This window comes from Ailuropoda melanoleuca, chromosome 2 (genome assembly GCF_002007445.2).
Source record: "Ailuropoda melanoleuca isolate Jingjing chromosome 2, ASM200744v2, whole genome shotgun sequence".
In the NCBI taxonomy this organism is placed as follows: Eukaryota; Metazoa; Chordata; class Mammalia; order Carnivora; family Ursidae; genus Ailuropoda; species Ailuropoda melanoleuca.
The window spans coordinates 103,227,419-103,251,286 of NC_048219.1; the positions used below are offsets into that span (position 1 = coordinate 103,227,419).

General features: G+C 36.3%; 1 protein-coding gene across 2 annotated transcripts in view; it reads right to left on the reverse strand.

Moving 5' to 3' along the window:
• DPP10 (dipeptidyl peptidase like 10) overlaps positions 1-23,868 on the reverse strand; it is a 632,664-nt gene that overhangs the window by 129,426 nt on the left and 479,370 nt on the right. For both annotated transcript variants that reach the window (XM_034654431.1, XM_034654430.1), the window contains exons 6-7: positions 20,660-20,712; positions 20,478-20,559 (exon numbers count right to left, since the gene is read on the reverse strand). In XM_034654431.1, the coding sequence (XP_034510322.1) occupies positions 20,478-20,559; positions 20,660-20,712 (135 nt within the window). The remainder of the gene's footprint in view (positions 1-20,477; positions 20,560-20,659; positions 20,713-23,868) is intronic.

A 23,868-nucleotide genomic window follows, 5' to 3' on the forward strand; every position in this document is an offset into this window, starting at 1 on the left:
GCTACGACCTAACTACTGTGTATCCATTTCCTCCTCTACCTCATGTTCTTCTCCCTTTCTCCTTCACCACCCATCTTCTTGCCCTTTTTCCCTTTTTCTAGTTCTTCATCATAAACCCAACATGTATCTGGCACTATCTATGTGCTAGGCACTGTGTGAAGCCTTGGGTATAAGATCTCACGTTCTAATGTGACTTCACAATACAGGCATACACAAATTAAGGTAGGTATGGTAGGTAACAAAAAGTAAAGCCAACAAAAGGGGACATTAATTCAGGCGAATATGTGAGTGCTTACTATGTGTCATGGAAGTCGAATCTGAAATGGAAAATAAAAAGAAAAGCGAAAGTGCTGTAAAATAGGATTTCTATCAGAGAGACCCGGTATCTCCTTGTAGAGCTCTTTGTAAAACTGGGCAACTAAGTTATTTCACTTCTCTGATACTGTGTCCTCATTTGTGAAGTGGTGATGTGTTAATACGTTTCCTGGTGGCCTACAGGAGGAAAGAAACCCAAATTCGGTCATGAATGTTGTTCTATGTACCTGCACATAGATGCTCAACTTTTCCAAAACTAACTGAAACCAGTAAGTATTGGTCATAAAAAATATTATCATAATTTGAAGAGAATTAAACATTCCTCTCCAGTTAGCCTAAAAAGAAGCTTAAGCGTTTGAAGAAGATAAGTTAATGACTTTACCCTCTGTTTCTTTATATCAGCTACATAATGTACCTTTTTTCTCTTATCAGGCCAGTAAGATCTGACTTCCATTCTTATTTTGGAGGGTTCTTACATTACATGAGTACTGGGGGAAAGCAGAGCCAGATCTCTGATCACAAAGAGAAAAAGCCAGATAAACATCTCCAGGTCATGATCTCACCTATGACTCTGAATCTTGAAGGAATAAAGTTGCAGTTGAGAAATTATTCACAAGAGCAACAGCCAACCCTCAAGGGTCCAGCAAAGGCAAAGGTGAAATATCCACTGATGTATTGCCGATTCGGCATCCGAATCATATTTCCTGTGGCATCCCTAACAAATTTTCCTGAATACATGCCAGTGTTCAACAATGCCTGGCTCCTTGTGACTCCTGCTTGTTTTCCCGTCCTGGAATTCCAATCTTCTCACTGATCCTGACAGCCTTCAGATATCCTTTTAGGGAATTCCCTTTCTCTTGAAATGAACCTGAGTATTTCTCTGGCTTGCTTCCAGGAATCCTAATTGCCAGAGGACATTCAACAGTTTAACAGTGAAGCCCTCATGGCTAAGGAAAGCCCTTCACTGTCTTGTATGTTGGGAGCAAAATGAATTAACCCCTCTTTTTGCCCCTCCTAGCTGTCCTCCCTTTCATTCCTCCACGGATTTGCAAAAAGCATGGTGCATACACACCTTAGCTTCTGATGCTAAAACAATTTGTTTTTATATTTGTCTTATGACTCCTTTTATTTCAAATGGGGACTCCAATATTCATAGAAGAGATTCCCTGAAGGAGGGTTGAGGGGGACTGGAAGAAATTCTCATATGCTTATCAATGAGTCTGTGCCTAATGCTTTCCAGTTTATAGGCATGCTGATAAGAAAACAAATTGAAAAATGCAGAAGGTGGAACCAGCCTTGGCTATCTCCATGCACATTTTCCCACAGCTCTAGACTCTTTATTCCACTTCATTCAATTTCAAGGCATCCTTGGCCACAAATGAAGAAATATAGGTGTTTGTTTGGCTGGGCTTTTTTTTTTAAACAGTACAGAAACATCCAAATACTTTTTTTACTATATCCTCTCCAAATAGTGGATATCACTAAAATGACCATGGAAGAATTGACCTTAATAATGCAATGTCTATGTCCAGAATTCATTTGTTTATTCTATTTAATGTTCTTCTGAACTCAAATTTAAGTGAGCCAATGATTGAGGATGAAAATCATTTAAATTCAAGCATAACTTGGGATTCAGAATAAAAGCACTTGAACTATGTTTCCCTGCCCCCCGAGGTTCTACAGAAATGGCTGTCCCCGTGCTTCAGTTAATCTGCCTGCTACAATGGGGCAGAATTAAACTTTTTATTTTGTGGATGAAACATGTAAGAGGGTGTGTAAAAGAGCAATTTCTGACTCTGTATTTCATGTTTGGTTCTGCTGTCCCTCTCTTCAGGTCTCCACTTCCATACATTTAATAAAATGACAAAACTGCATCTTTCTGTCAGTATTTTGCCTGAGACAATGCCCAATTAAAGAAGTATTCTAGGGGCACCCGGGTGGCTCAGTTGGTTGAGTGTCTGCCTTTGGCTGGGGTCATGGTCCAGGGATGCTGGGATCGAGCCCCACGTTGGGCTCCCTGCTCAGCAAGGAGTCTGCTTCTCCCTCTCCCTCTGCCCCTCCCCCTCACTCATGCTCTTTCTCTTTTTTTCTCTCTCTCTCACAAAAATTAATTTTAAAAAGTCTTTTAAAAATTAAAAAAAATAAGTATTCTATTATTCAGCATTCAATAAAGAGTAAAGGCTAAATTCTTTAGGTTAAGATTCTGAGCAAGGTATATTGTTTAGGACTTACGTATTAATTCACCTATAAGGCAACCCTCACCTTTGTCAATCTCATCCACTTGCCATTACCTACATGGGGTTTTTGAGTGTATCTGTTTTATTTGCTTCTCCCTTAGAAAGGCATTGACACACCAAACAGAAAAATCCACCTTGAACGATTCATTATATAGACTTCCTAGCAAAATGTCACTTTTTTCAAAAGCTAATGTCAGATGATATTGTTTCATATTATTTGAAGACACATGTAAATATATATTTATTACTGGGAAAAATATGCTTAACTCTCTTAATGACGAAAGTTTAAAGATGAAAGAAGATAGAAAGTTATGTGAGGGCTGGGGAAGGTCTATACACGGATGAATGATGATTATATACTTAAACTCACTCATTTGCAATTCTCTGACGCTCCTACTATGTACCATGTCTATGATAACACTAAGTCTTAGTCTCTGTTGCTGATAAATTCACAGTTTAAAAGAAGAAAGATAAGAAAAAATCTATTTAACAAAACATGGTATTTCTATGATACAGTGGTGCACACAGTATTATTGGAATGTAAGTGAAAGACATGGAATACAAATCTCCCCTGTTTTCCAAAAGTATGCTTTAGGCCACTTCACTGTTATGACAGACTTACCTTCGTACCTGTTTTCACTAACTGATGTAAGTCCCAAGAGAATTTTTGCTTTTAGGAAAAAGTGGTTACCATACTAATGTAAGTCTTTTGTGAAAGCCATGTGCTGTAACTCACACTTTCTGAGGGGCGGGGGGTGGGGGCACCTAGAGTCTGAATTTGACTGAAGGAACAGGAGGGTCAGAAAAAGCTTCATATGAGACATGGCATTCTAGCTGAGGCTACAAGTTCCAGTAGATGTTTCCAGGCAGAAAAGAGGATTCCAAGCAAGGAAATAGCAGGAGAAGAGGCGGATGTAGAGGATCAGACACTGAAAATGCAGTGAACAGAAAAAAACAGAAAGGAGAGTAGGAGAGATGACAAGACAAAGAGATAGGTGGTAGGAGTGAGTGAGCCCAGACCGTAGACAGCAAAGACTCATCCGAGAACTGGAAAGACGTGGGGGACACATGAAGATGGGGAGACGCCTTCTTAACAATTTTCCCACTGCTGGATTGAATGATCGGTCTGATAACCAGTTCAATCTAAAAATGGACTAGAATAATATTAGTCCTTTTGTGGAGATACAAAGATGGATAAAATGTCTTGAAAATTTTTAATCATGGTCCTATCATCTTTCATTTCATTTTGAATTAATCCGAACTATTATATTCTGTCTCCTCTGTTCTAGTTGAGCATCAGGAAGTGAAATGGGATCTCAGAGATACTGTGATATGAACAGCTAAGGCGAAGCCTATTTCGGACTGAAACTCCAAATACCATTTCCACATAGGTCTCCTGATTCTACAGACATTAACACCCTGAACAGAGAAAATGCCCTGGATAAAAATGGACTGTTGGGGCGCCTGGGTGGCACAGCGGTTGAGCATCTGCCTTTGGCTCAGGGCGTGATCCTGGAGTTCTGGGATCGAGCCCCACATCGGGCTCCTCTGCTGTGAGCCTGCTTCTTCCTCTCCCACTCCCCCTGCTTGTGTTCCCTCTCTCGCTGGCTGTCTCTATCTCTGTCTAATAAATAAATAACATCTTTAAAAAAATGGACTGCTTTTCACATTAGGGAGGGAGGTGTGTTTCTAAGTTTGATGCATATAATACTTTAAAGTTAGAGCAGACAAAACAGAGACTAATAGAAAAGAAAATATAGTATCCTATGATTTCACGCATATGTGAAATTTAAGAAGCAAAACAAGGAACAAAGAGAAAACAAAAAGAGAGGCAAATCAGGAAACAAACTCAGCTATAGAGAACCAACTGATGCTTACCAGAGGGTAGGTGGGTGGGGGGATGGGCAAAACAGGTGATGGGGATTAGGGAGGGTACTTGTTGTGATGAGTATCATGTGGTATACAGAAGTGTTGAATCACGATAGTGTACCTGAAACTAATATAACACTGTATGTTGACTAACTGGAATTTAAATAAAAATGGAATTTAAATAAAACTAAAAAGAGAGAGAAAAGATGTTTAGACAGATAGCAAGATGCTTTTTGAGAAAGTCTGAACTCAGTTGCCCCTGATGACTGGGCATCATAACTCTTGAAGAGATATATGATTGAGGAACAAACGGTGGAATTCTGGGGTGCTATCACCAGTGCATATCCATTTCTGGGTTTGTAAGTGGAGAATGGGAAAAGAAAAGATGAAAAGTAATCATGGTTTGATTTAAGGAAACTTTCAGAACAGTCTCCCTGAAGACATTTTTTTCCTCACAATTTAAAAGTAAAATCCTTATTAAAGGATGAGAAAGAGTAGAAGTGCAAAAAGGAGGAGAATGAGATTTGAGGAGATACACCCAGAATTTTATTTCCTCAAAATCATCTAGGCTACAAGTCTTCTATCCAGAATCCATTTCACAGTTTAAGCAATAGGATGATTTTTTTTTTTTTTTAGTTTCTTTGAGAGGGGGAGAGAGAGAGAGAGAGTGTGCACACACACGTGGGTGTGCGTGGGTGCACAAGTTGGGGGGAGGGGCAGAAGGAGAGGAATAAGCAGATTCCCTGCTGTGCAGGGAGCCAGACTACAGTGGGCTTGATCCCAGGACACTGGGATCATGACCTGAGCTGAACAATAGGATGTTTTGTAATAGCATTTATTCAACCAAAGACCATCAAACTTCCTAAGGATTCCATCATCACATTAAGTCACCTTGCCACTGGCTTCCTCACCCAGACTTAATCAACTAAGTCTCTCTTGTCACTTATTCCTGTTTGTGTCACTCATCCCAAGTTTGTAACCATCGCCACTAACAACTGACGCTCCACCTTGCCATCATCCCAGTAATAACGCTCAGCACTCCCTGGCCCTTTGTCATCCCATCCTTCCATACTCTTTCATGCTACATTTGAAAACAGGCACTTCCAAACCAGCCAACTTCTTCCTACTCTGTTTCTTCTCTGAAAGTTCCTTCTTCTCTTTGCCTTAACTGAACCTGGTCTCCCTTTAGGATCTCGTTACCCAGTAGCCCTGGCTAGGTATTACCACATACCTCAAGATGCTCACTGCTCCTTATTTTTCCTTTAGAACATAACTTTTCCACCCCATTATAAAAAAAAAAGAAAAAAAATCCTTTTCATATGCAGGTCACGCCAATCAGCTTTACCAATCTCTGGCTCTTCCAAGTAGAGAAATGATATTCTAAAATCCTAGTTCTAATAGGTAGGCATCATATAAAAATGAGTTCCATGGTCTAGGGCTAGGTGAAAATCTAGCCTGTCTTTGATACTGCATAGTTCATAAGCTATGAATGGTTTTTGCAGACCAGCATTTGTGATTTGATGAGAGGGGACACTTACTTGAGATCCCAATTCAGTAAAAAGGTTTCCCACAAAAAAAAAAAAATACTTTCATTCTTCTTATTAGTAGACACGTATTACAAAACATTGTACTTAATTATTATTTCATGTTACCTCAATAAAATGTGTGGCACTTTGTTTTCTGCCTTATTACATAAGTACCTATAGAATGCCCTCTCAGTTTTGCCTGTTGTCCTGCAAAATCAAAAAATTATTTACTATTTGGCCCTTTAGAGAAAAAAGTTTCCTGACCCTTGGTCTAGGGGAAAACAACAAAATACTGAATTAAGCAAAATTACAGTTTCCTCTTCCTCCCTCCCTCCCTCCCTTCCTCTCTTTTTCCCTCCCTCCATCCCTCTCTTTCTTTCTTTCCTTTCTTTTAAATTTGGAATTCTTCAAAACTTGTGTTCATTTCATTATGAATCATTGAGATTCATGACATTATATTGCATTTCTTAAATGCATTTGACCATGACTTTTTTTTTTTTAAACAGAACATCTTGCAGGCCAGATATTCTAAGGGAAAAATTTAAAAACACATTTTAAAATAGGTCCTATTTCTTAAATAAAAATGAACTGGTATTTGGATCATTATTTGCATCCTTAAGGACCAATTATTTTCACAGCTTTCAAATTGCATAGCACTTCTCTAAGATGTGGGTCAACTCTATGTCAGCAAAGTTCAGTAGCAATCACAAACCTCATCTTGAAGAAATTAAATGTTAAGGATTGACTGGAATTAATGTGATCAATTTAGAGCAACATTTTTATAGTTTCTTTAAAAACATGGATGAGGATCTCCCAAAACAACTAATTCATATTTATATATTACCCTTACTTTAAGCTCCTGACTACTCAACCACATGATACTTAACAGGCAAGCCTCATTCCCAGATAGGCTTCACTTATCAGTTTCCCACTGTTTTCCCCTGGATCCACCATTTTCTTATGCCTTTCACGTCATGCACAAGAAGTTAGCTCTGATCTTTCTTATCTTCTGGGTCCCCTCACATGCCCCTGGTTTAATGAAAATCCACAAAAATAATTCTTATTTATACTATTTATAAAACTATGCAGCTTTTTGGTATTTTGTTTGTTTGTTTTCATACCCACAATTGTAATGGGTTAGCATTTCAAAACTTTATTAGAAGGACAGTCACCTCAGTGAACTCCATCCAAGTCAGTCCCCACAATGGGACATATCCATCCTACCTACACCTGCTAGAGTTACCTTAAACACTATTTGAGATGCATAAGAATCCAGAGCGACTCTCAATTTACAATCCCATCAAAAATATAGCCAGCACAATATTCCAGATCAACCGAGCCAACCCCATTCTACCCTAGCACATCCCTCTTTCTTTTCGTCTTTTAGATTCTCTGATATAACCAGCCAAACTTTCAGAGGATATATGTCAAGTGTACCCCAAATGTCTTTGCAAATTAACTTTATTTGTTTTGCAAAGTCTCTTTTTACTTTCTGTGAATACACACACACCACTTCCAAACCCCAATCAAAAAACCATGATTTCAAGAAAACGCACCCACTATTTCCCCCCTTTAAAAAGAGATGCATTTAACAAGACTTATCTGCATGTTACTGTGCTATATCCATTACAGTTTTGTTCAAAGTATTTCCCATCACCTTCTGCTTCTGTATTTTATAGTCTCAGCAGTTTGTGAGTTTCACTCCAACCAAGTTGTCTAGAGTGACTGACACAGCAGATTCTAAAAGCACACTTCCTATTTTTTCAAAACTCAAGTGACTTTTTTTTACAGGAAATATTTTACTCACTAAATTTTTGAAGGTCATGACCTATGAGAGTAATACATGCTACCAGGAAAACTGAAATATTTCATTAAGTATAGGATTAAAACTAGATTAGCTACCAAGAGAATTTATGTTAGGTTTTGGAAATAAGACCAAGAACAGAAACCTCAAAAGTTCACAGTGTTCTAGGAAAAAGGTGAAATAATTATAAATCACTGATCATTCAAGAGGTACTTTCAAAATGATTTGCTTCAATTTTTCAAATGTACTGGGACCAAAAATGTTAACAAAAAAAGAATGGTGTTTATGAATGCATGATTCCACCTATTAGCTGATGGAAATAAACTATCCCATACACCCTTAAGTTCCAAAGTTACCAATTTGATTTTTATTAGTCAACTAACAACTTGAAGTGCCTTTTATAAGTTATCATTATGGAAGTTAATAAGCTCATGAAAATGTAGGAATGCTGTAAATGTACAGTTTCTTACTTTCCCACCATTTTCGTGGTTATGTTGTCAAGGGTATCACACATACATACGTTATATACCCTCAAAGACTTATGACCATTTTTTGCTTTTAATAGTAGCATGTTTTATACAGAAATTAAGATATAACCTAGTGCTTGATGCTTACTCATGCATTTAACATTTCCACTGTTCTTTCATTCCTAAGATCTGATTCCCTCTGGTATTCTTTTTCTTCAGACTGAAGAACATTTCTTGTAGCACGGGTAAGATGAAAGCAAATTCCCTTATTTTATCTTTTTTTTGTTTTAAATCTGAAATTGTCTTTATTTTACCTCAATTCTCCCATGGTTTCTGACAAGAAGTGTGCAGGCATTCTAGTTGTTGTCCCTTTGTATCTAATTTTTATGGTACTTCTTTGGAAGCTTCCACATTTTCTCTTTATCTTTAGTTTTCAACAGTTTGACTATTATGTGCCCAGGAGTGGTTCTCCTGGAATTTACTGTTTTTCCTTGTAGAAGTGTGGTCACTGAACATTTTGAATATGTATATTTTTGTCTTTTAATAATTTTAGAAGATCTGGCTATCATTTCTTCAAAGACTTTTCCTATTTTACTCTCTTCTCTCCTTTTAAAATTCCAGTTACCATAACGTTAGACTTTTTGTAATTTTCCTTCTGGTCCCTGGGGCTCTATTTTTTTTCTTTTTCTTTTTTTTTAATCTTCTATTTTTTCAGATGGAATGATATGTATTGATCTGTACGTCACTGCACTGTCCTTTCCATTCTGCTCCAAGTCCCATCTAGTTGCTTTTTTATTTTAGATGTTTTCCAATTTCAGAAACGCCAATGTTGTTCTTTTTCATATTTTTATGGATGTGTATATAAAATACAGTACACACGTTTCTATTCTGATATATCCTATCTTGTCATCCCTTTGGATGCATTTATTTTCCAGGCTCTCAAGGGACACAGAATCACAACTGTAAGGACTTTGCTTGAAAATTAAAGACTCTGTGGTTCAGTTTCAGTCACAGCGTTGACTGAATTTATTCACACAACTGCTCATATCTCTTCTTTAACTCTCTCAGGGCTTCCTCCTCACTCTGGGAGTCAGGGGCTCTTCCTCTTGCTCCTGTCTGAAGATAGTGGGTTTTTCTTTCAGAGAGTCAGCTCCCCACATATCCACCTCTGATTCAATACAACTGCCTCAAATACAACTGCTTTTAAGATAAAATCCTAAAGAAAACAAACAAGATGGAGGACTCACAACTTGCTGTTCACTTTACTACGAATTTTTACCTCCTTTACAAATTGGTTCACGGTTTTGTTCAGTCTCCAGCATCCTTGGGTAGTTCTGTTTTGTTTTGTTTAATGTTTTGTCTGTAGTTTACAGCTGAATTCACACAAGGCTTGCTTTGCTAACAGCTCACTTCTGCATAAATGAGTTGAGAAATCATTTATTCAACTTAAGTCAAAGTTCTTTTAATTGGAGAATGCTCTGGAAATGGAAGGTTATTTTCTGGTATGAAATTTACCATATTCCTGGTGTAATGCATTTCTTTCCCTTTTCACATCGAATCTCTTGGTATTGGGCAGAATTTCCAAAAAAAGTGATAGTGGTTTACATTTGAGGACAACTCTAGTTCAAGGAATCCACTTAAAGATCTGATATGCCACTAGATATATGTCACTGTTTTTCCAGGGACAAGATAAGGCTTTTTTAGAGACAAAAAACTGGTTAGAAAAAAAAACAAGAAAATGATGTAAATTTTCTAAGGGGATTCTTTTGGAAGACACTGAATTGGGGTGACAAAAACAGAAATCAAAGAAATTAGTGAACAAGCTTTTTTTTTTTTTTTTTTTACCTCTAATGGAGAGCCAAACTTGGCTATGTTTACCCCCTTGTTCTAGCTTAGTTGTGGGACATAAAATGTAATTACTAGGATAATTTTGAATAGATAAGGACCTGAGTATCAAATTTTATATATAACATATATCAAATAAAATTTTATATGTAATTTTCTTCATTCTACTGTTCATATCAGAGCACATTAGAAAAAAATCACGATACTGACCAAAATCTTTTATCATTCCTCTCCAACATTAGCATTTTTTTTTCCTAACAAGTAAAACTGAAGGACCAAGCCATGGTTCTTTTATTCAACTTTAAATATGTAATTCTTTATGTCCTTGATCCTTCTCAAACTATAATTCCTCTTCTAACAATAAAACAACATAGTATCAAATATATTTTAAAGACTAAATTACCTATTATCTTACTACTCTAAACCAGTAATTATTTTTACTTTAATACATTCCCTTGCTACCTTTGTCCCCAATTATATTTCATATTTGTAGCAGAGATAAAACCTCATGCCATTCTATATGATCATTGCTAATACATACTGCAGAGTACAAGATAGATATATATATATTCCTGTTTATCCACTTTATCTTTATACACACACATACATACAGATGTATATACATATAACTTGCAATCTTTTTCTCTATTTTGAAAGTCCCCGAGGTGCCTTAGTTTCTACATGCTGTGTTAAAAGTAATCACTTTTGTCTTTAAAACTGTTTTGTCATTTATAATTTTAAAATATATTTCATTTAAAATATAAGAAATGCTCTGAAAAAATATTAAATGATATAAAATGTCATCTCAAACTCCAGTTCTCTCCCAGGGGACAACCACTCCTAACAGAGTCTTTTTATATATGTAATATATATAAATAACATAAAATATAGAAGTATAAATAATATAAAATGGTTGTTTTGTTTATTAAAATAATGAGAGCATACTGATTAGTTATGTGGGCTTTTATTACTGGATGGTATTACATATCTGCACATGCAGAAGAATCATAGTAATTTTAATGGCTTCTTAATATTTTCTATTTTATGCACCCTAATTCATTTTACTAGTCTAATAACGATGACTTATTTAAATTGTTTCTAGTCTTTATTTTGCTTTTTAAATTATAAATAGCGTCCCAATGAATTTTCTTTTTAGATGCCTTTAGGCACATATGAAATATATCTTCAGGATGGATTCTGCATTTGGAATTGCTAGATATATAATGCTATATCTCTTCTGGATATATTCTTAGTCCAATAAAAATGTGTGCCTGTGCGTGTGGCTTATCTTTGTTTGTTCTTATTTCGAATTTAATTCTTTTGTGGCCCAAAAACATGCTGTGTGTGACTCCCATTCTGTTATACTTACTGAGACTTGCTTCCTGGCCCAGCATGTGCACTTGCATGTGCCGTGTATTCTGTACTTGCTGGGTATAGTGTTCTGTAAACGTCAAGGACATCATGTTGGTTGAGTGTGTTGATCAAATATTTTATATCCTTTTTGATGTTCTATGTACTTGTCCTATATTTTACCATAAGACAAGTTGCAATTACCAGCTAAAATTGTCAATTTGTCTATTTCTCTATGTTTCCCAAAATGTGGTTAAGTACATATTTGTTTTCAATCTTTTTCTGGCTCTGGGGAATTATTACTTTATGTTCCTTAGAGATTACAGTTTAGGCTGTGGTTGATTAATAGTATCATAAAAGATAGAGTTTCTTTTCACATTTTCATTTCCTTTGTTGTTTTTAAGGAGGAGAACAAGGGGAGAGCTCCTCTATGCACCATTTAATGGATATCTGAAGTTATTTCTGAGAAGAAGAATTTTGCCATTAATGCAGACATCAGTTCCCCTCAGAGAGTTCTCTTCATGTCATTTAATAAAACAAAGTAAATCACTAGAATACTAAACTTCATAATTGGGAGCTCTTTACCTCAGGGGTTGTGTAGGATGGTTCACATCTTACAATAACACTATTATAATTTTATTTTTAAAGTTTCTATTTAGACCACTGATGGAATATGACTTGACATCACTGTCGGATAACCCTGTATGTTCAGGGTAATAATAAAAGATATGCCAAACCTTAGTTGCAAGGAAACAGAAACTAGGAGATTTCAGTGATTATCATCTACATTGTTATTCCATTCAAATGGTTTCTTAGCAGGAACTGTCCAAAGTGTTCAGTATATCAGATTGTGAGTGTTCAGTATATCAGATTGTGAGTGACCTAGATTTATAGTTAAAAAATCTGCAACCATGGAGCCTCCACGGTTCTTACTACAGAACTTATTATTTAATTTAATGTTAGGAGCAGCTTGAGAAAAGAATTGCCAGCAAAATTCCTATTTCTGGGGGAAAACAGGCAGTCGGGGGGAAGAAAAAAGATATGGTTGTTGCATTTACCTCATTAATGCTAAATAATTCAAAACTGTTTAAACGTTACTTAAGGGAAATCTAGCGAATTCTTATTAGAAGTAGGAAACAAACAATAGTTCTTTCTGGTACAAATCTCCTGACATATTTTATATTTCTGGCTATTTGATTCATTTTATCTTTTCATGTTTGTCAGTAATATCAAGTCCTAGTTTTTTGTTTTTAACATATAAACAAATGAATTAAAGCAGTGATGTCATATGCTTTATCTATTCTATTTCTTTTCATATTGAGGACTTCCTCAGAGTCTAGAGGAATGTCTTTAAATAGAGCTCCTGCTGTGTACAGTTGACCCTTGAGTGACATGGGTCTGAACTGCACGAACCTACTTATAGGTGTATTTTTTTCAACAAATACAGTACAGTACTGTAAATGTTTTTTTTCCTTCCTTATAATTTTCTTAGCAACATTTTATTTTCTTTAGCTTACTTTATTGTAAGAATAGAGTACATAATGCATGTAACATACAATATATGTGTTAATCGATGAGGCTTCTGGTTAACAGTAGACTATTAGTAGTTACATTTGGGGGGAGTCAAAAGTTACAACTGAATTTTTGACTGCATGTGGGGTTGGTACCCCTAGCATCTGTGTTGCTGTTCAATGGTCAGGTGTAACTTCAAAACTCAGCTTTCAGGTCACTTCCTCCAGGAAACTGCCCCATCAGCTCAGGCAGCAACCCCCACCCTTTGCAAGATGAAGTCTGTGTTAGGACCGTCCTATTTCAGGTGTTCCAAGGGGTAGGTATCCCCACCTTTAGTTCTATTTTCCGTAAATTCCTGGAATACAGAGACTGTGACTTTTATATCCCTAGTGAGCTGTATATTCATAACACATAGACTCTGTATACATTTTATAACTCATGATGGATAAACAGAGGAAACACTTTAATAGGAATAAAGACTACCCCTTTCTCTCAAAATAAATAAGTAAATTTCAGATGTCCCAATATTAATATTGGTACTTTTTATGATAAAGTATTGGTTTCCATTTGATTCTTCTAAATGTGGAATAAAAATTAAAAATGTAATGTAGGCATAGCTTATCTCAAATAGCATTTAGTGAATTGATGCTTTTCTTTTCTTTTTCTTTTTCTTTTTTCCTTATAACCCTGGCAATATTTCTACCTACTCTCTAAATCTCTAGGGGGGCCTGAACTAGAAACTGTCAGCATTTAAATAACTTCTATTTTCACATGCTGACACAGGGTGCAACATCTTTCCTCAGCAGCACCCCTTTTATTATTTTCAGTGGAAAATCCACACCTGCTACCTCCATTGCTCAGTATACTGTTATACATGCTATGAGGATTGCAGAATTTGAGCACCCACCTTCAGAGGGTTCACGGTCCAAGGCCAAGTCAACATATCTTTATCAAGCGACTTCTAATAAGGCACGTGCGAACAGCTTAAAAGCAATGTGAGTACATCTAACAGTATGCAAGTTGCTCAGTTTCTCCTTATATTGAAATATGCAACACTAACTAAAGGAAATGTGTGCTTATAGAGGATCAGAACTGTATTTTCTTTTCTTTTCTTTTTCCTTTACTCATGACCCTGAGGTCAAGACCTGAAATGAAATCAAGATTTAGATGTGTAACAAACTGAGCCACCGAGGCACCCCAGAACTGTTTTCTATTTCTTTTGAAAGATCTCTGAATTTAGACAGAAAAATCATAAATATGCTATTTAAATAATTATCAGACACTAGAGGTCTATAGGAGTGCATAACTGATATGTAGGTAAATTCACAGCAATGAAATTAACTTTCTGTTTTAGTATATATGTTAATTTTATATATGTATATATATGAGAATGTATTGCCTGGGGCGCCTGGGTGGCGCAGTCCTTGAGCGTCTGCCTTCAGCTCAGGGTGTGATCCCAGCGATCTGGGATCGAGCCCCACATCAGGCTTCTCTGCTAGGAGCCTGCTTCTTCCTCTCCCCCTCCCCCTGCTTGTGTTCCCTCTCTCGCTGGCTGTCTCTCTGTCAAATAAATAAATAACAATCTTAAAAAAAAAAGAAAGAAAATGTATTTCCTGTCACATATATGTATATAGTATATTAATGTAAATATATACCTGAATATATTACAAATTTATCAGTCAAAAATGTTTTGGACAATTTAAGGGTATTTTATTTAAGTTGTTTTTGTTAAATCCAATCAGTTATCCGATTATGGTTTATTAGGTTATATCTAGTCTAATATTGAGTAAAGAAATTATATCAGCTTCTTGATATTAACTTTCCTCATGTCAAATTTGAAGTGAGACCCATTTGACCTTGGGTGTGCCTAGTACTAAATGCCTAGTACTAAAGTCCCTCTTACTTGGTAAGAGGGACTGCTTTTAGTTTTTGGAACAAAAGACAGGACCATTAAATTTTGTTACAGATAACATGAAAAAGCTAATTTGTTTTCAATTATCTCCACTAATGAAGATGAATGAGGTAAAAAAAATGCTCAAAATTCATTTAAATGGGAAACAGTCATTGCCATAAATACTTGAGGATGTTACTGGTATAAATTTTCTGGTTTCACTGCCTAGAAGTTTTCCTGCACCAATTAACCTACTAGGAATGAGCACCACGTACACTAGAGCGAAGACCAGACTTGAAGTAGAACTTGACTCTTACTGGTCCTTTCTTCTTTATTTCTACGACACCTCGAGTATGCTAGGACACTAGGCTAAAGGCTTTCATCCCAAAATGTACATCGCATCAGCAGCAGAGTGTGTGTGTGTGTGTGTGTGTGTGGTGCGTATGAGTGTTTGCATGTGTATATCCTACATTCATGTTTGTCATTTATCTCCTAAACGTATCTTAACGATAATTAAAATAATTACTTTCATACTGAAAAAAATGAGTACTGAACAGAATGTGAAGTAAAAAATCTTGATTTTTAATAGGAAACATGAGAGTTCAATAACACCTCCTTTAAACCAATAAGGACTAAGGTTTTACTGGTAAAGCCAATGAAATCGTTCAAAATTTCCACTAATGAAGATGTAAACACATCAAGGAAATGGAAGTTTTCCTAGAGGCATGGAACCATCGCTAATCTCTTCAGATAAGAAGGTTTAATAATTTATTTGTATTTGGAGAATTACCTAAAATATTATATTTTTTAATGATACAGGTAATAAAATGTAGAAAAAGTGATTTCTTCAAATGCCTAGATTGTGACAAGTAAAACACTGGACATTTTTAAAGCTTTGTGCCATTGGAAGGAAGGGTATGATGATTTTATTTTACCCTGAATACACTGAAAAAATATGAGCAATATCAAAGAAGAAGTCTATGTCATGGCAAGTGTTTTCATCACATACAAAAATAAATAGGGCCGTGGGAAACTTTTGGACAGGATGGATATATTTATGGCATTAGAATGTGATGATGGTTTCACAGGTATATACTTATCTCCATCTCATCCAGTCTTACACAAAATATATACACTCTTTTGTATGTACCCAGGGCAAAGTACAGCCATTTGTATGTATCAACCTTTATTTGTTCTCAATAAAGTGGCTTAAAAAAATTAGGAGTCTAGGGGGCGCCTGGGTAGAGCAGTCGTTAAGCCTCTGCCTTCGGCTCAGGGCGTGATCCCGGAGTTCAGGCATCCAGTCCCACATCAGGCTCCTCCACTGGGAGCCTGCTTCTTCCTCTCCCACTCCCCTGCTGTGTTCCCTCTCTCGGTGGCTGTCTATCTCTGTCAAATAAATAAATAAAATCTTTAAAAAAAATTAGGAGTCTATTATGAGATTTAGAAATACACTTGTATACTAAGTGTAGAAATACACTGATATAATATTTGCATAATTTAATGTATCTGAATGAGTGTAAGACAATTTTTGTTGCCAGACTGTGATCAAATTTTATATCTCAGTTTAACAGTTGATGTATTTATCTCTTAAATATATTATTTATAACTCAGTTCTAGATTATAATAATAACCTCTAAACCTAGCTCTTTGCCTGTAAACTCAATTGCTTACAGTCTAACCTGAACTCTTCCACCAGACCTGTCCTTTCATGCAGGAATTCTTTACATCATGCCATCCTCAAAACCCTCCATGCTATCCTATCATCCATGCAAACAGCCGTCAGCCTTTCATTAATTGCTCAGTGCAACCAGATATTTATTAAAACTACATTTTGCCTTCTGCTAAAATGAGGTTTACAAAGAAGAAGGAGGAAGAGGAGGGAAAGACAGAGAGAGAGAAAGAGAGAGAAAGGAAGGGAGGGAGGGAAGGAGGGATATATTTAGCATATTCTGTATTCCATCTGCTCTGGAAAGCATCATATGTCAGCTGTGGTAGAAAGCAATGTAAATAAATAAAATATTAAATAATTTGAGATAAAAGAGAAGAATGTTAGAATCCTGAGAAGTAAGTAATTCACTTAGCATGTAGAAATATCAGAGAAAAATTATCAGAGAAGAGGAATATTTAAGCATTTTGTATTTTAGTCTTTGGACAAAGACTTCGGATGAAAAGAAAACAATGACCTGGTACACAAAGGGGAACAAATCAGGGGCATGAAGGAAATTACCCTCTGGAAATTGCAAAGAGTTTGGTCCACATAGAGAAAAATCTGTGCTTCCTCTCTGCAGTGGAGTGGCAGGAGGCAGATAACATGTCACCTTAGCGCCATCCCGTGTGTCACATCAAGGACATTTTATAACCTGTGGGAGCTGTTAAGAATCTGCATTTTCAACACATTCCTCTGCAGATGCTGGATTAGAGTGGCAAGCGAGTGAAGAAGGCATATTTAGGTGAAAGATGATACAACTGAATTACAGTGTGTTACCATAAGAAAGGACAAGTGGGAATCAAATTGATAGCCACCATTCATTAAGCAATTACTATTCTGTGATGGCTAATTTTATGGGTTAACTTGGCTGTGTTATGGTGTCCAACTGAATGGTCAAACATGTTTTGTGAAAGCAATCTGTAGATGTGATTAACATTTATAATTAGTTGATTTTTAGAAAAAAAAATAATGTGAGTGGTCCTTATTCAATCAGTGGAAGGCTTTACCAGCAAAAACAGGTTTCCTGAAGAAGGACTTCTGCCTCAGTACCGTAGTTCAAGATTATAAAATTAACTCTTATATGAGTTTCCAGCCTGCCCCATAATCTCATGAGCCGATTCCTTAAAATCTCTCTTTCTTTTACCCTCCTTCCCTTTAGAGAGAATCCATCTGTGTATATATATACACACACACTATTTGTTCTGTTTTCTGGAGAATCTTGACTTGGGCACATGCCCCATTTATTTAAACTTCATACAAAACTGGGAGTGGTTGTGATTTTCTGTCATTTTTAATATAAGTAAGCTCAACCTTAGAACTGGCAACATTCCTTATGTCACAAAATGCAAAAGGAACCTGGGTTTGAGCTGAGGTTTTTTTAATCCTAGATTTCAAGTTCTAATCAGTGAAATGTTTTTCCCTGCTCAAGCTCAAACCTGTTCATCTGATTTTACAAGTCTTTAAATTCCTGTGGTAGATTTGCATACGAATTTCTATGAATTCATATACTTATGCAAATCTTGAAAATGTCCTATGAGTGATTTTTAACTTTTATAAGACAAAGTTATTTTTGAAAAAAAAAAGGGGGGGCTTATCCTTTTAAACCAGAAGCCTTTCTAGTTGAATGATCAAGATATTTTTTTTCCGTTTTAGGACCCACCATTTCTTTTTATGAAACATTTACTACAACTAAAGTGGTCTGTTCATCACTTGTCTAAATAATGCATGTCGTACTGTGTCAGAGTTGTGTGTCTTTTTTCCCCACAAAGTTTGCCACGTTCAAATTGACTTCTTCCATGTCTACTTTTAATGCAAAATTCTACCTGTGAGCTCTAATTCTGACCCTCCTATCCATAAATTATGTCAATCTCTTACCTCTCTTTTGTACAGCCAGGGATTTCTTTTATAGCAAATAAAATTAGAAACTGAGAATTAAGGATGAAAAATTAATTGTCTTTAGTTTATAAACACTACAGGACTCTTTGATTAATTTAATGCAAAACTAATTAAAGTATTGTAATGACTCATCTGTAATAAAATCATATTGCTGAGTTTGCTGATGGCTTCAAATTTTGACAGAGCCTGTCATACTCACATGAAATGGACCATTAGCATTTGTGGAGATGCGTTCTTTAATTTATATTGAATTTATATTTACACGTACACCAAAGAGAACCTTGACAAATATGGACTTTATCCCAAAATTTTCCCAAAGGACTTTGGGATATGGCATTACAAAGAACTTAAGCTTCATTCCCCAAACAACTAGTGAAACTAAAACTACCAGACTAAAATGTCAAGTGACAAAGGTATTTTTTTTAAACCTTTTAAAAAATAACATAAATTAACACTTCTAAAATACTGTATGTCAGATTTTATCCAAAGAGTTTTATACTTATACATTAAACACGAGACTAGCATTTTTGGTGAAGTACGGTTACTGCCACTATCTTAGGATAAGGAAAGGAATACATACAGATAGTAAGTAATTCTCAAGGTCAACAGCTAGTAAGAAATGGACCCAGGATTTAAGCACCTGAAAAATGATGCCCATGAGAGAATCTACGATTTTTATAAACTTCCAGTCTTTTTTATGATTTTATCAACTATATTAAAGAATAAGTAATCAATTACAAGTAGGAATCATTAAAGAAAATGCATGCAATTAATACTATTTCCTTGAGGGTATCAAATTATGATTTTGGCACAGGTGTAGGTTACTCTAAGGCTTGGAGAATGACAGTTATTTAAAACAAATGGAAGTTTCAAAGAATCTCCTAAGGATTCTCCAATGACACAAACATGAAGTTGTCTAGGGTTTCTGCTTTCTGGAAGGTTGAGTGTTTGGAATTTGCCTTTGGTGTAACAGACCAGCTCTCTGGTTGACAGTATCAGAGTAAAACAGGTAGGACTAGAGCCCCTGCCCATTTCTTGCTGCCCACTTACCACTGTCTATGGATACACTGATTCATGCCTTCTCTGAATCAAACATCTCCATATCTAGCATATCCTACGCAGCTTCTGCTGCCACTTTTTAGGAATATTATAATGGAATGGACCCAGAGATAGTCAAATATAGTTGTACTAAGCACAGTCTCATAAAATTTCTTTAAATTTGCAAAAGATAAAGGCAAAATACTGTTTATAATTCATAATCCATTGCAAGAACATCTTAATAAAACAGAAAATACAAAAATTGGAATGGAAGAAGCAATAATGTCATTACTAAGAAATAATATGATAGTCTGGAAAAACTAGGTATTAGTGAGAATATTGTGTACAAAGGGAACTCACACTGTCACTGGCAGGAGTAAAAACACTCAAGCAATTTAGAAATCAATTTGGCAGTGCATACTACATTTGAGCATTCACATGCTATATGACCAAGAAATATCACTTCCTGAGTAATATCCCCTTAAAGTCTTTATACTTTCACCATGAGACATGGACAAGAATACTGTGTTGGTCAAACTGCTTTTATATATCAGTAATTCTCTTCTGAGTCTGTGATAATTTGAAAATCTAGTATGATGAGAAATCTTCCCCTAAGAGACCACTGTCAAGTGTAGACCACTGTCAAGTGTAAACCACTGTCTTAAGGTTCCACCCTGAACAATGCTTTAAGAAGAAATAAACTTGAAAATATTGTGGAATGGAAATTCCACAGAACTAGACCTCGATATTCTTGGATCTCTTCTAGTTTCATTATGAACTAGCAGTTTTAATCACACATTATTCTACAAGCCCTTTTTTCCTTCTTTAATTAATTAATAAAATGGTACTGTTATTATTTTATATATTATTAAAGTGGAATACTAGATAAAAGATGTAAAGGTAAATAGAAAACATCAAATGTATTAGGATAATGTGCACAAGGAAGTGACTTCTGTAAACATTTTCCACAGGACCGTGACTGACAGTACTTGGTGAGGACCGATGACTGTGCTTACCAGCTGCTGCCCTTGGACACCCCAAGCTGCATACTGCAAGACGGAATCCTCTACTTCTGGAGGATTTAACTCCCAAACTTCCCTTGAAAAAAGGTAAATAGTTTTACATGAACAAGTTGACATTTGCACCAACAATTTAGTTGGACAATTGCTCATGAAAAACAGAAAACCAAAGAACTTACCTAGTGTGTATGTTGTAAATCACATACGAAGCGGTATACGAATAATGAAAAATCTGAAATTAAAAAAAAAGAGAGAGAGAGAGTTATGGACCCTAGTTTGGAATAAAAGTTCCATGGTAAGGTGTAGACATATTCTTGATCAAATCCAGGCAATCCAAGAACCAATTTTAGAGAGAAATCAGAATGTGAAATATTACAGTTTTGAGCCTTACTCCAGGAGTTTCATGACTGTTCTGACCATCAGCTCAATCCCTTATTCAGTTCACTCTATTCCTAATATAATTGTGATTATATTGTTGTCTTGTTCGAAATGCTAAATGATTCCTCACTGCCTATAAAATAAAGTTCAAGCTGCTTCACCGATGTTCAAGGATATTGGTATTTTGGGTTCTGCATGCTTTTCCAGTTTTACCATTTACTAAATCCCTTTACCTAGTCTATGCTTCAGTTACATTAGACAAATTCCTCTTGTGTATCCTGAACTTTTTCTAGATCTCCCTTCCCCTCCCCAGGATATCCTAGGGGAAAACGTACATGGATACTTTCTTTTTTCAGCACACAATTATAAAAACTTCTTTTTTTTCCTATAGTGGATATACACTGCACAAATATAATACTGTCAATTAAAACTCCCTAGAAGTCAAATTGTTATTTCTTCTTGCTGCAATAATAGCTTCAATTACACATGATTGGCCACATATTTGGTAAGGCAATACTAGTGTTGTCTCTTTGCATGGAAATTGCAATTGTTCCACCATCTATTATAGTATTGTGTTTTATAATGAAGCTTTATTCTCCTACGCCTTTAAACATAACTATTAAACCTAAGATTGCCTTTGCTATAGAGTTGTAGAAGCAAAAATAATTTTTCCTGGTGTCTGTTTTGGCACTCACACTGTATTCTATAAAATTACATATTTGACTACAAATTTTAAACCTTGAATTTACTGCTATAGCTGACAAAAAGATAAGAAATGTGACTACCTCTATAAACATTTTTTTCCCCATCTCAGAAAGTTCTGTTGCCAAAGCAAACTGCCAAGTGAGCACTTCATCTTCCAAGCAGACAAATGTGCCAATGACGTTATGGGTAAAAGGAGCCTATCTGTTCACCCTGTCTGTTAATTACCTAACACACTGTAGCTGAATTCTAGGCTCACATGCATCTTGAGAGAAAGAGTTCTTATGCATTACTGTTGTAGTAAAAGTAGGCCAAAACAACCAAGACAAGCCAGATATAACAACTGAATTTTGCTCTCTTTCTAGAATTCTTGCTATAGCGGTTGCTGGCTCTTCTTAATGTATGAATCCAAAGGACTCCAAACAACATCCTACAAATGAGGTACTTCAGAGAGGGGGAGATATAAACCCACTTTTTCCTTCGTAGTTCTTAGCCCAATACAACATTTCCCCCTTAGCTCATGCACTGAGGTGGAAGACCACAATAAAGAAATTAATCTTTTTTTTTAAAGATTTTATTTATTTATTCGACAGAGATAGACAGCCAGTGAGAGAGGGAACACAAGCTGGGGAGTGGGAGAGGAAGAAGCAGGCTCATAGCAGAAGAGCCTGACGTGGGGCTCGATCCCATAACGCCGGGATCACGCCCTGAGCCGAAGGCAGACGCTTAACCGCTGTGCCACCCAGGCGCCCCAAGAAATTAATCTTGACTTGTGTGCAAATCCAGAGCAGGTGGAAGTAACAAGTTACAGGGTTTCATCTCCTCTACAGGTGTTGTACAAAGCCAGGAATTTGCCATCTGCAGATAATTAGAACCTAACCCTTTGTTCCTAGCTTACAGCTTTCCTCTAAATCTGCTCATCTTTGGTGTGTGTCTGCGTGCATGTGCATGCTTACTCCCAGTAGATCTCAAATACTTCTTGTTTTATAATTTTCCATCATTAAAAAAGCACTCTATGCCCACAAGAAAATATAACCAGTATGGAGTAGGAGGGATCCTGAACAGGGTTAGAGGTGGAGGTTTCCTTTTGTTTGTTTGTTTGCATAATGTTACAGAGATTTCAAAAAGGAGATTTTCAAAGAGAATTGTATTTAGCTTTACTGAACACCTGGATTGAGGTGCACTGGTCTAAATTCGTTATGTTAATCTGCATTCTCTCTCTCTCAATCACTCTCCTCCCTACCTCGGCTCCTTGGATAGCATGTCTATTATTATTATCATCTCCTCATTTCCTTTTATCCTAGATTCCTCTTCTACATTAACTAGGTAGGTCTTATTTCAGGATGAGAGGATAAAATTGGAGTCACAAAGGTTAGGAACAGTCTTTTTCCTGTAATGATTGGCTGCTGCATAATGAGAGCCAAACTGAACATCTGATGAGATCCTTGGGGAGAAAGACATTTCACAGCCAGAAATCACATATTCATCGCATCTCTGCAAATGATGCTCCAGGGCCTGCTACAGAGTGTGAATGGTTATGGCAAAGGTAGTGGGAGTGGGGCAAACTTGAGAAATATGATGTAAAAACTTGATCAAACCTTACTCCTGGAAGCTGGCCTTGAGATGTCCAATCACTAAATATCATGATGTCAAAGGTACTGGGTGGTACAGAAAGCTTCATAAGATCTGGCAATCCAAGCTCATCCTTATCATTTCTACATTACTTTGGGAACCTCAAGAAGAGGCTGATTACTTAAATGTTTATGACTGAGAGTGGAATAACTGGTTCTCATTACTTGCTGTAGTTTTATTCTATAGGTCATCGCAAAACACTGAATTAGCAAACACTGAGCCATAGCCTCCTCGAAGAAATACAGGCTTAGATTCCTGTGAGTGTCTGGTTGCAACGTTTTCATCAACGCAACAGTACATAACCTTGTTTCATGTGCATTTCTTTGTACAGACACTGTATTTAATATTTAATAATTAATATTGTTGATTCCCTAACACTGAACTCATGGCCAGCAGCATTATAACTCATGCCTGAATAAAGTTTATCTGACGTGTGCTTTCCCTGTAGAGCACATCACAGCCCCTTGTACCTAGCGACACACTAGACAGCACTTCAATACTCTGCTTGGGGGGCATTTTAAACAGCAAACCCAGAAGCAAAGAGCACAAACGTGAAAAACAGAGCATTAAAAAGACCATGAAAAGGACACTAATTTACAGTATGACAGCTGAAACAAGGAGGCAGACTATCATCTTGTTTGATCTCAGCTGGGAAAGTGTGCTTCTATCAGGCAAC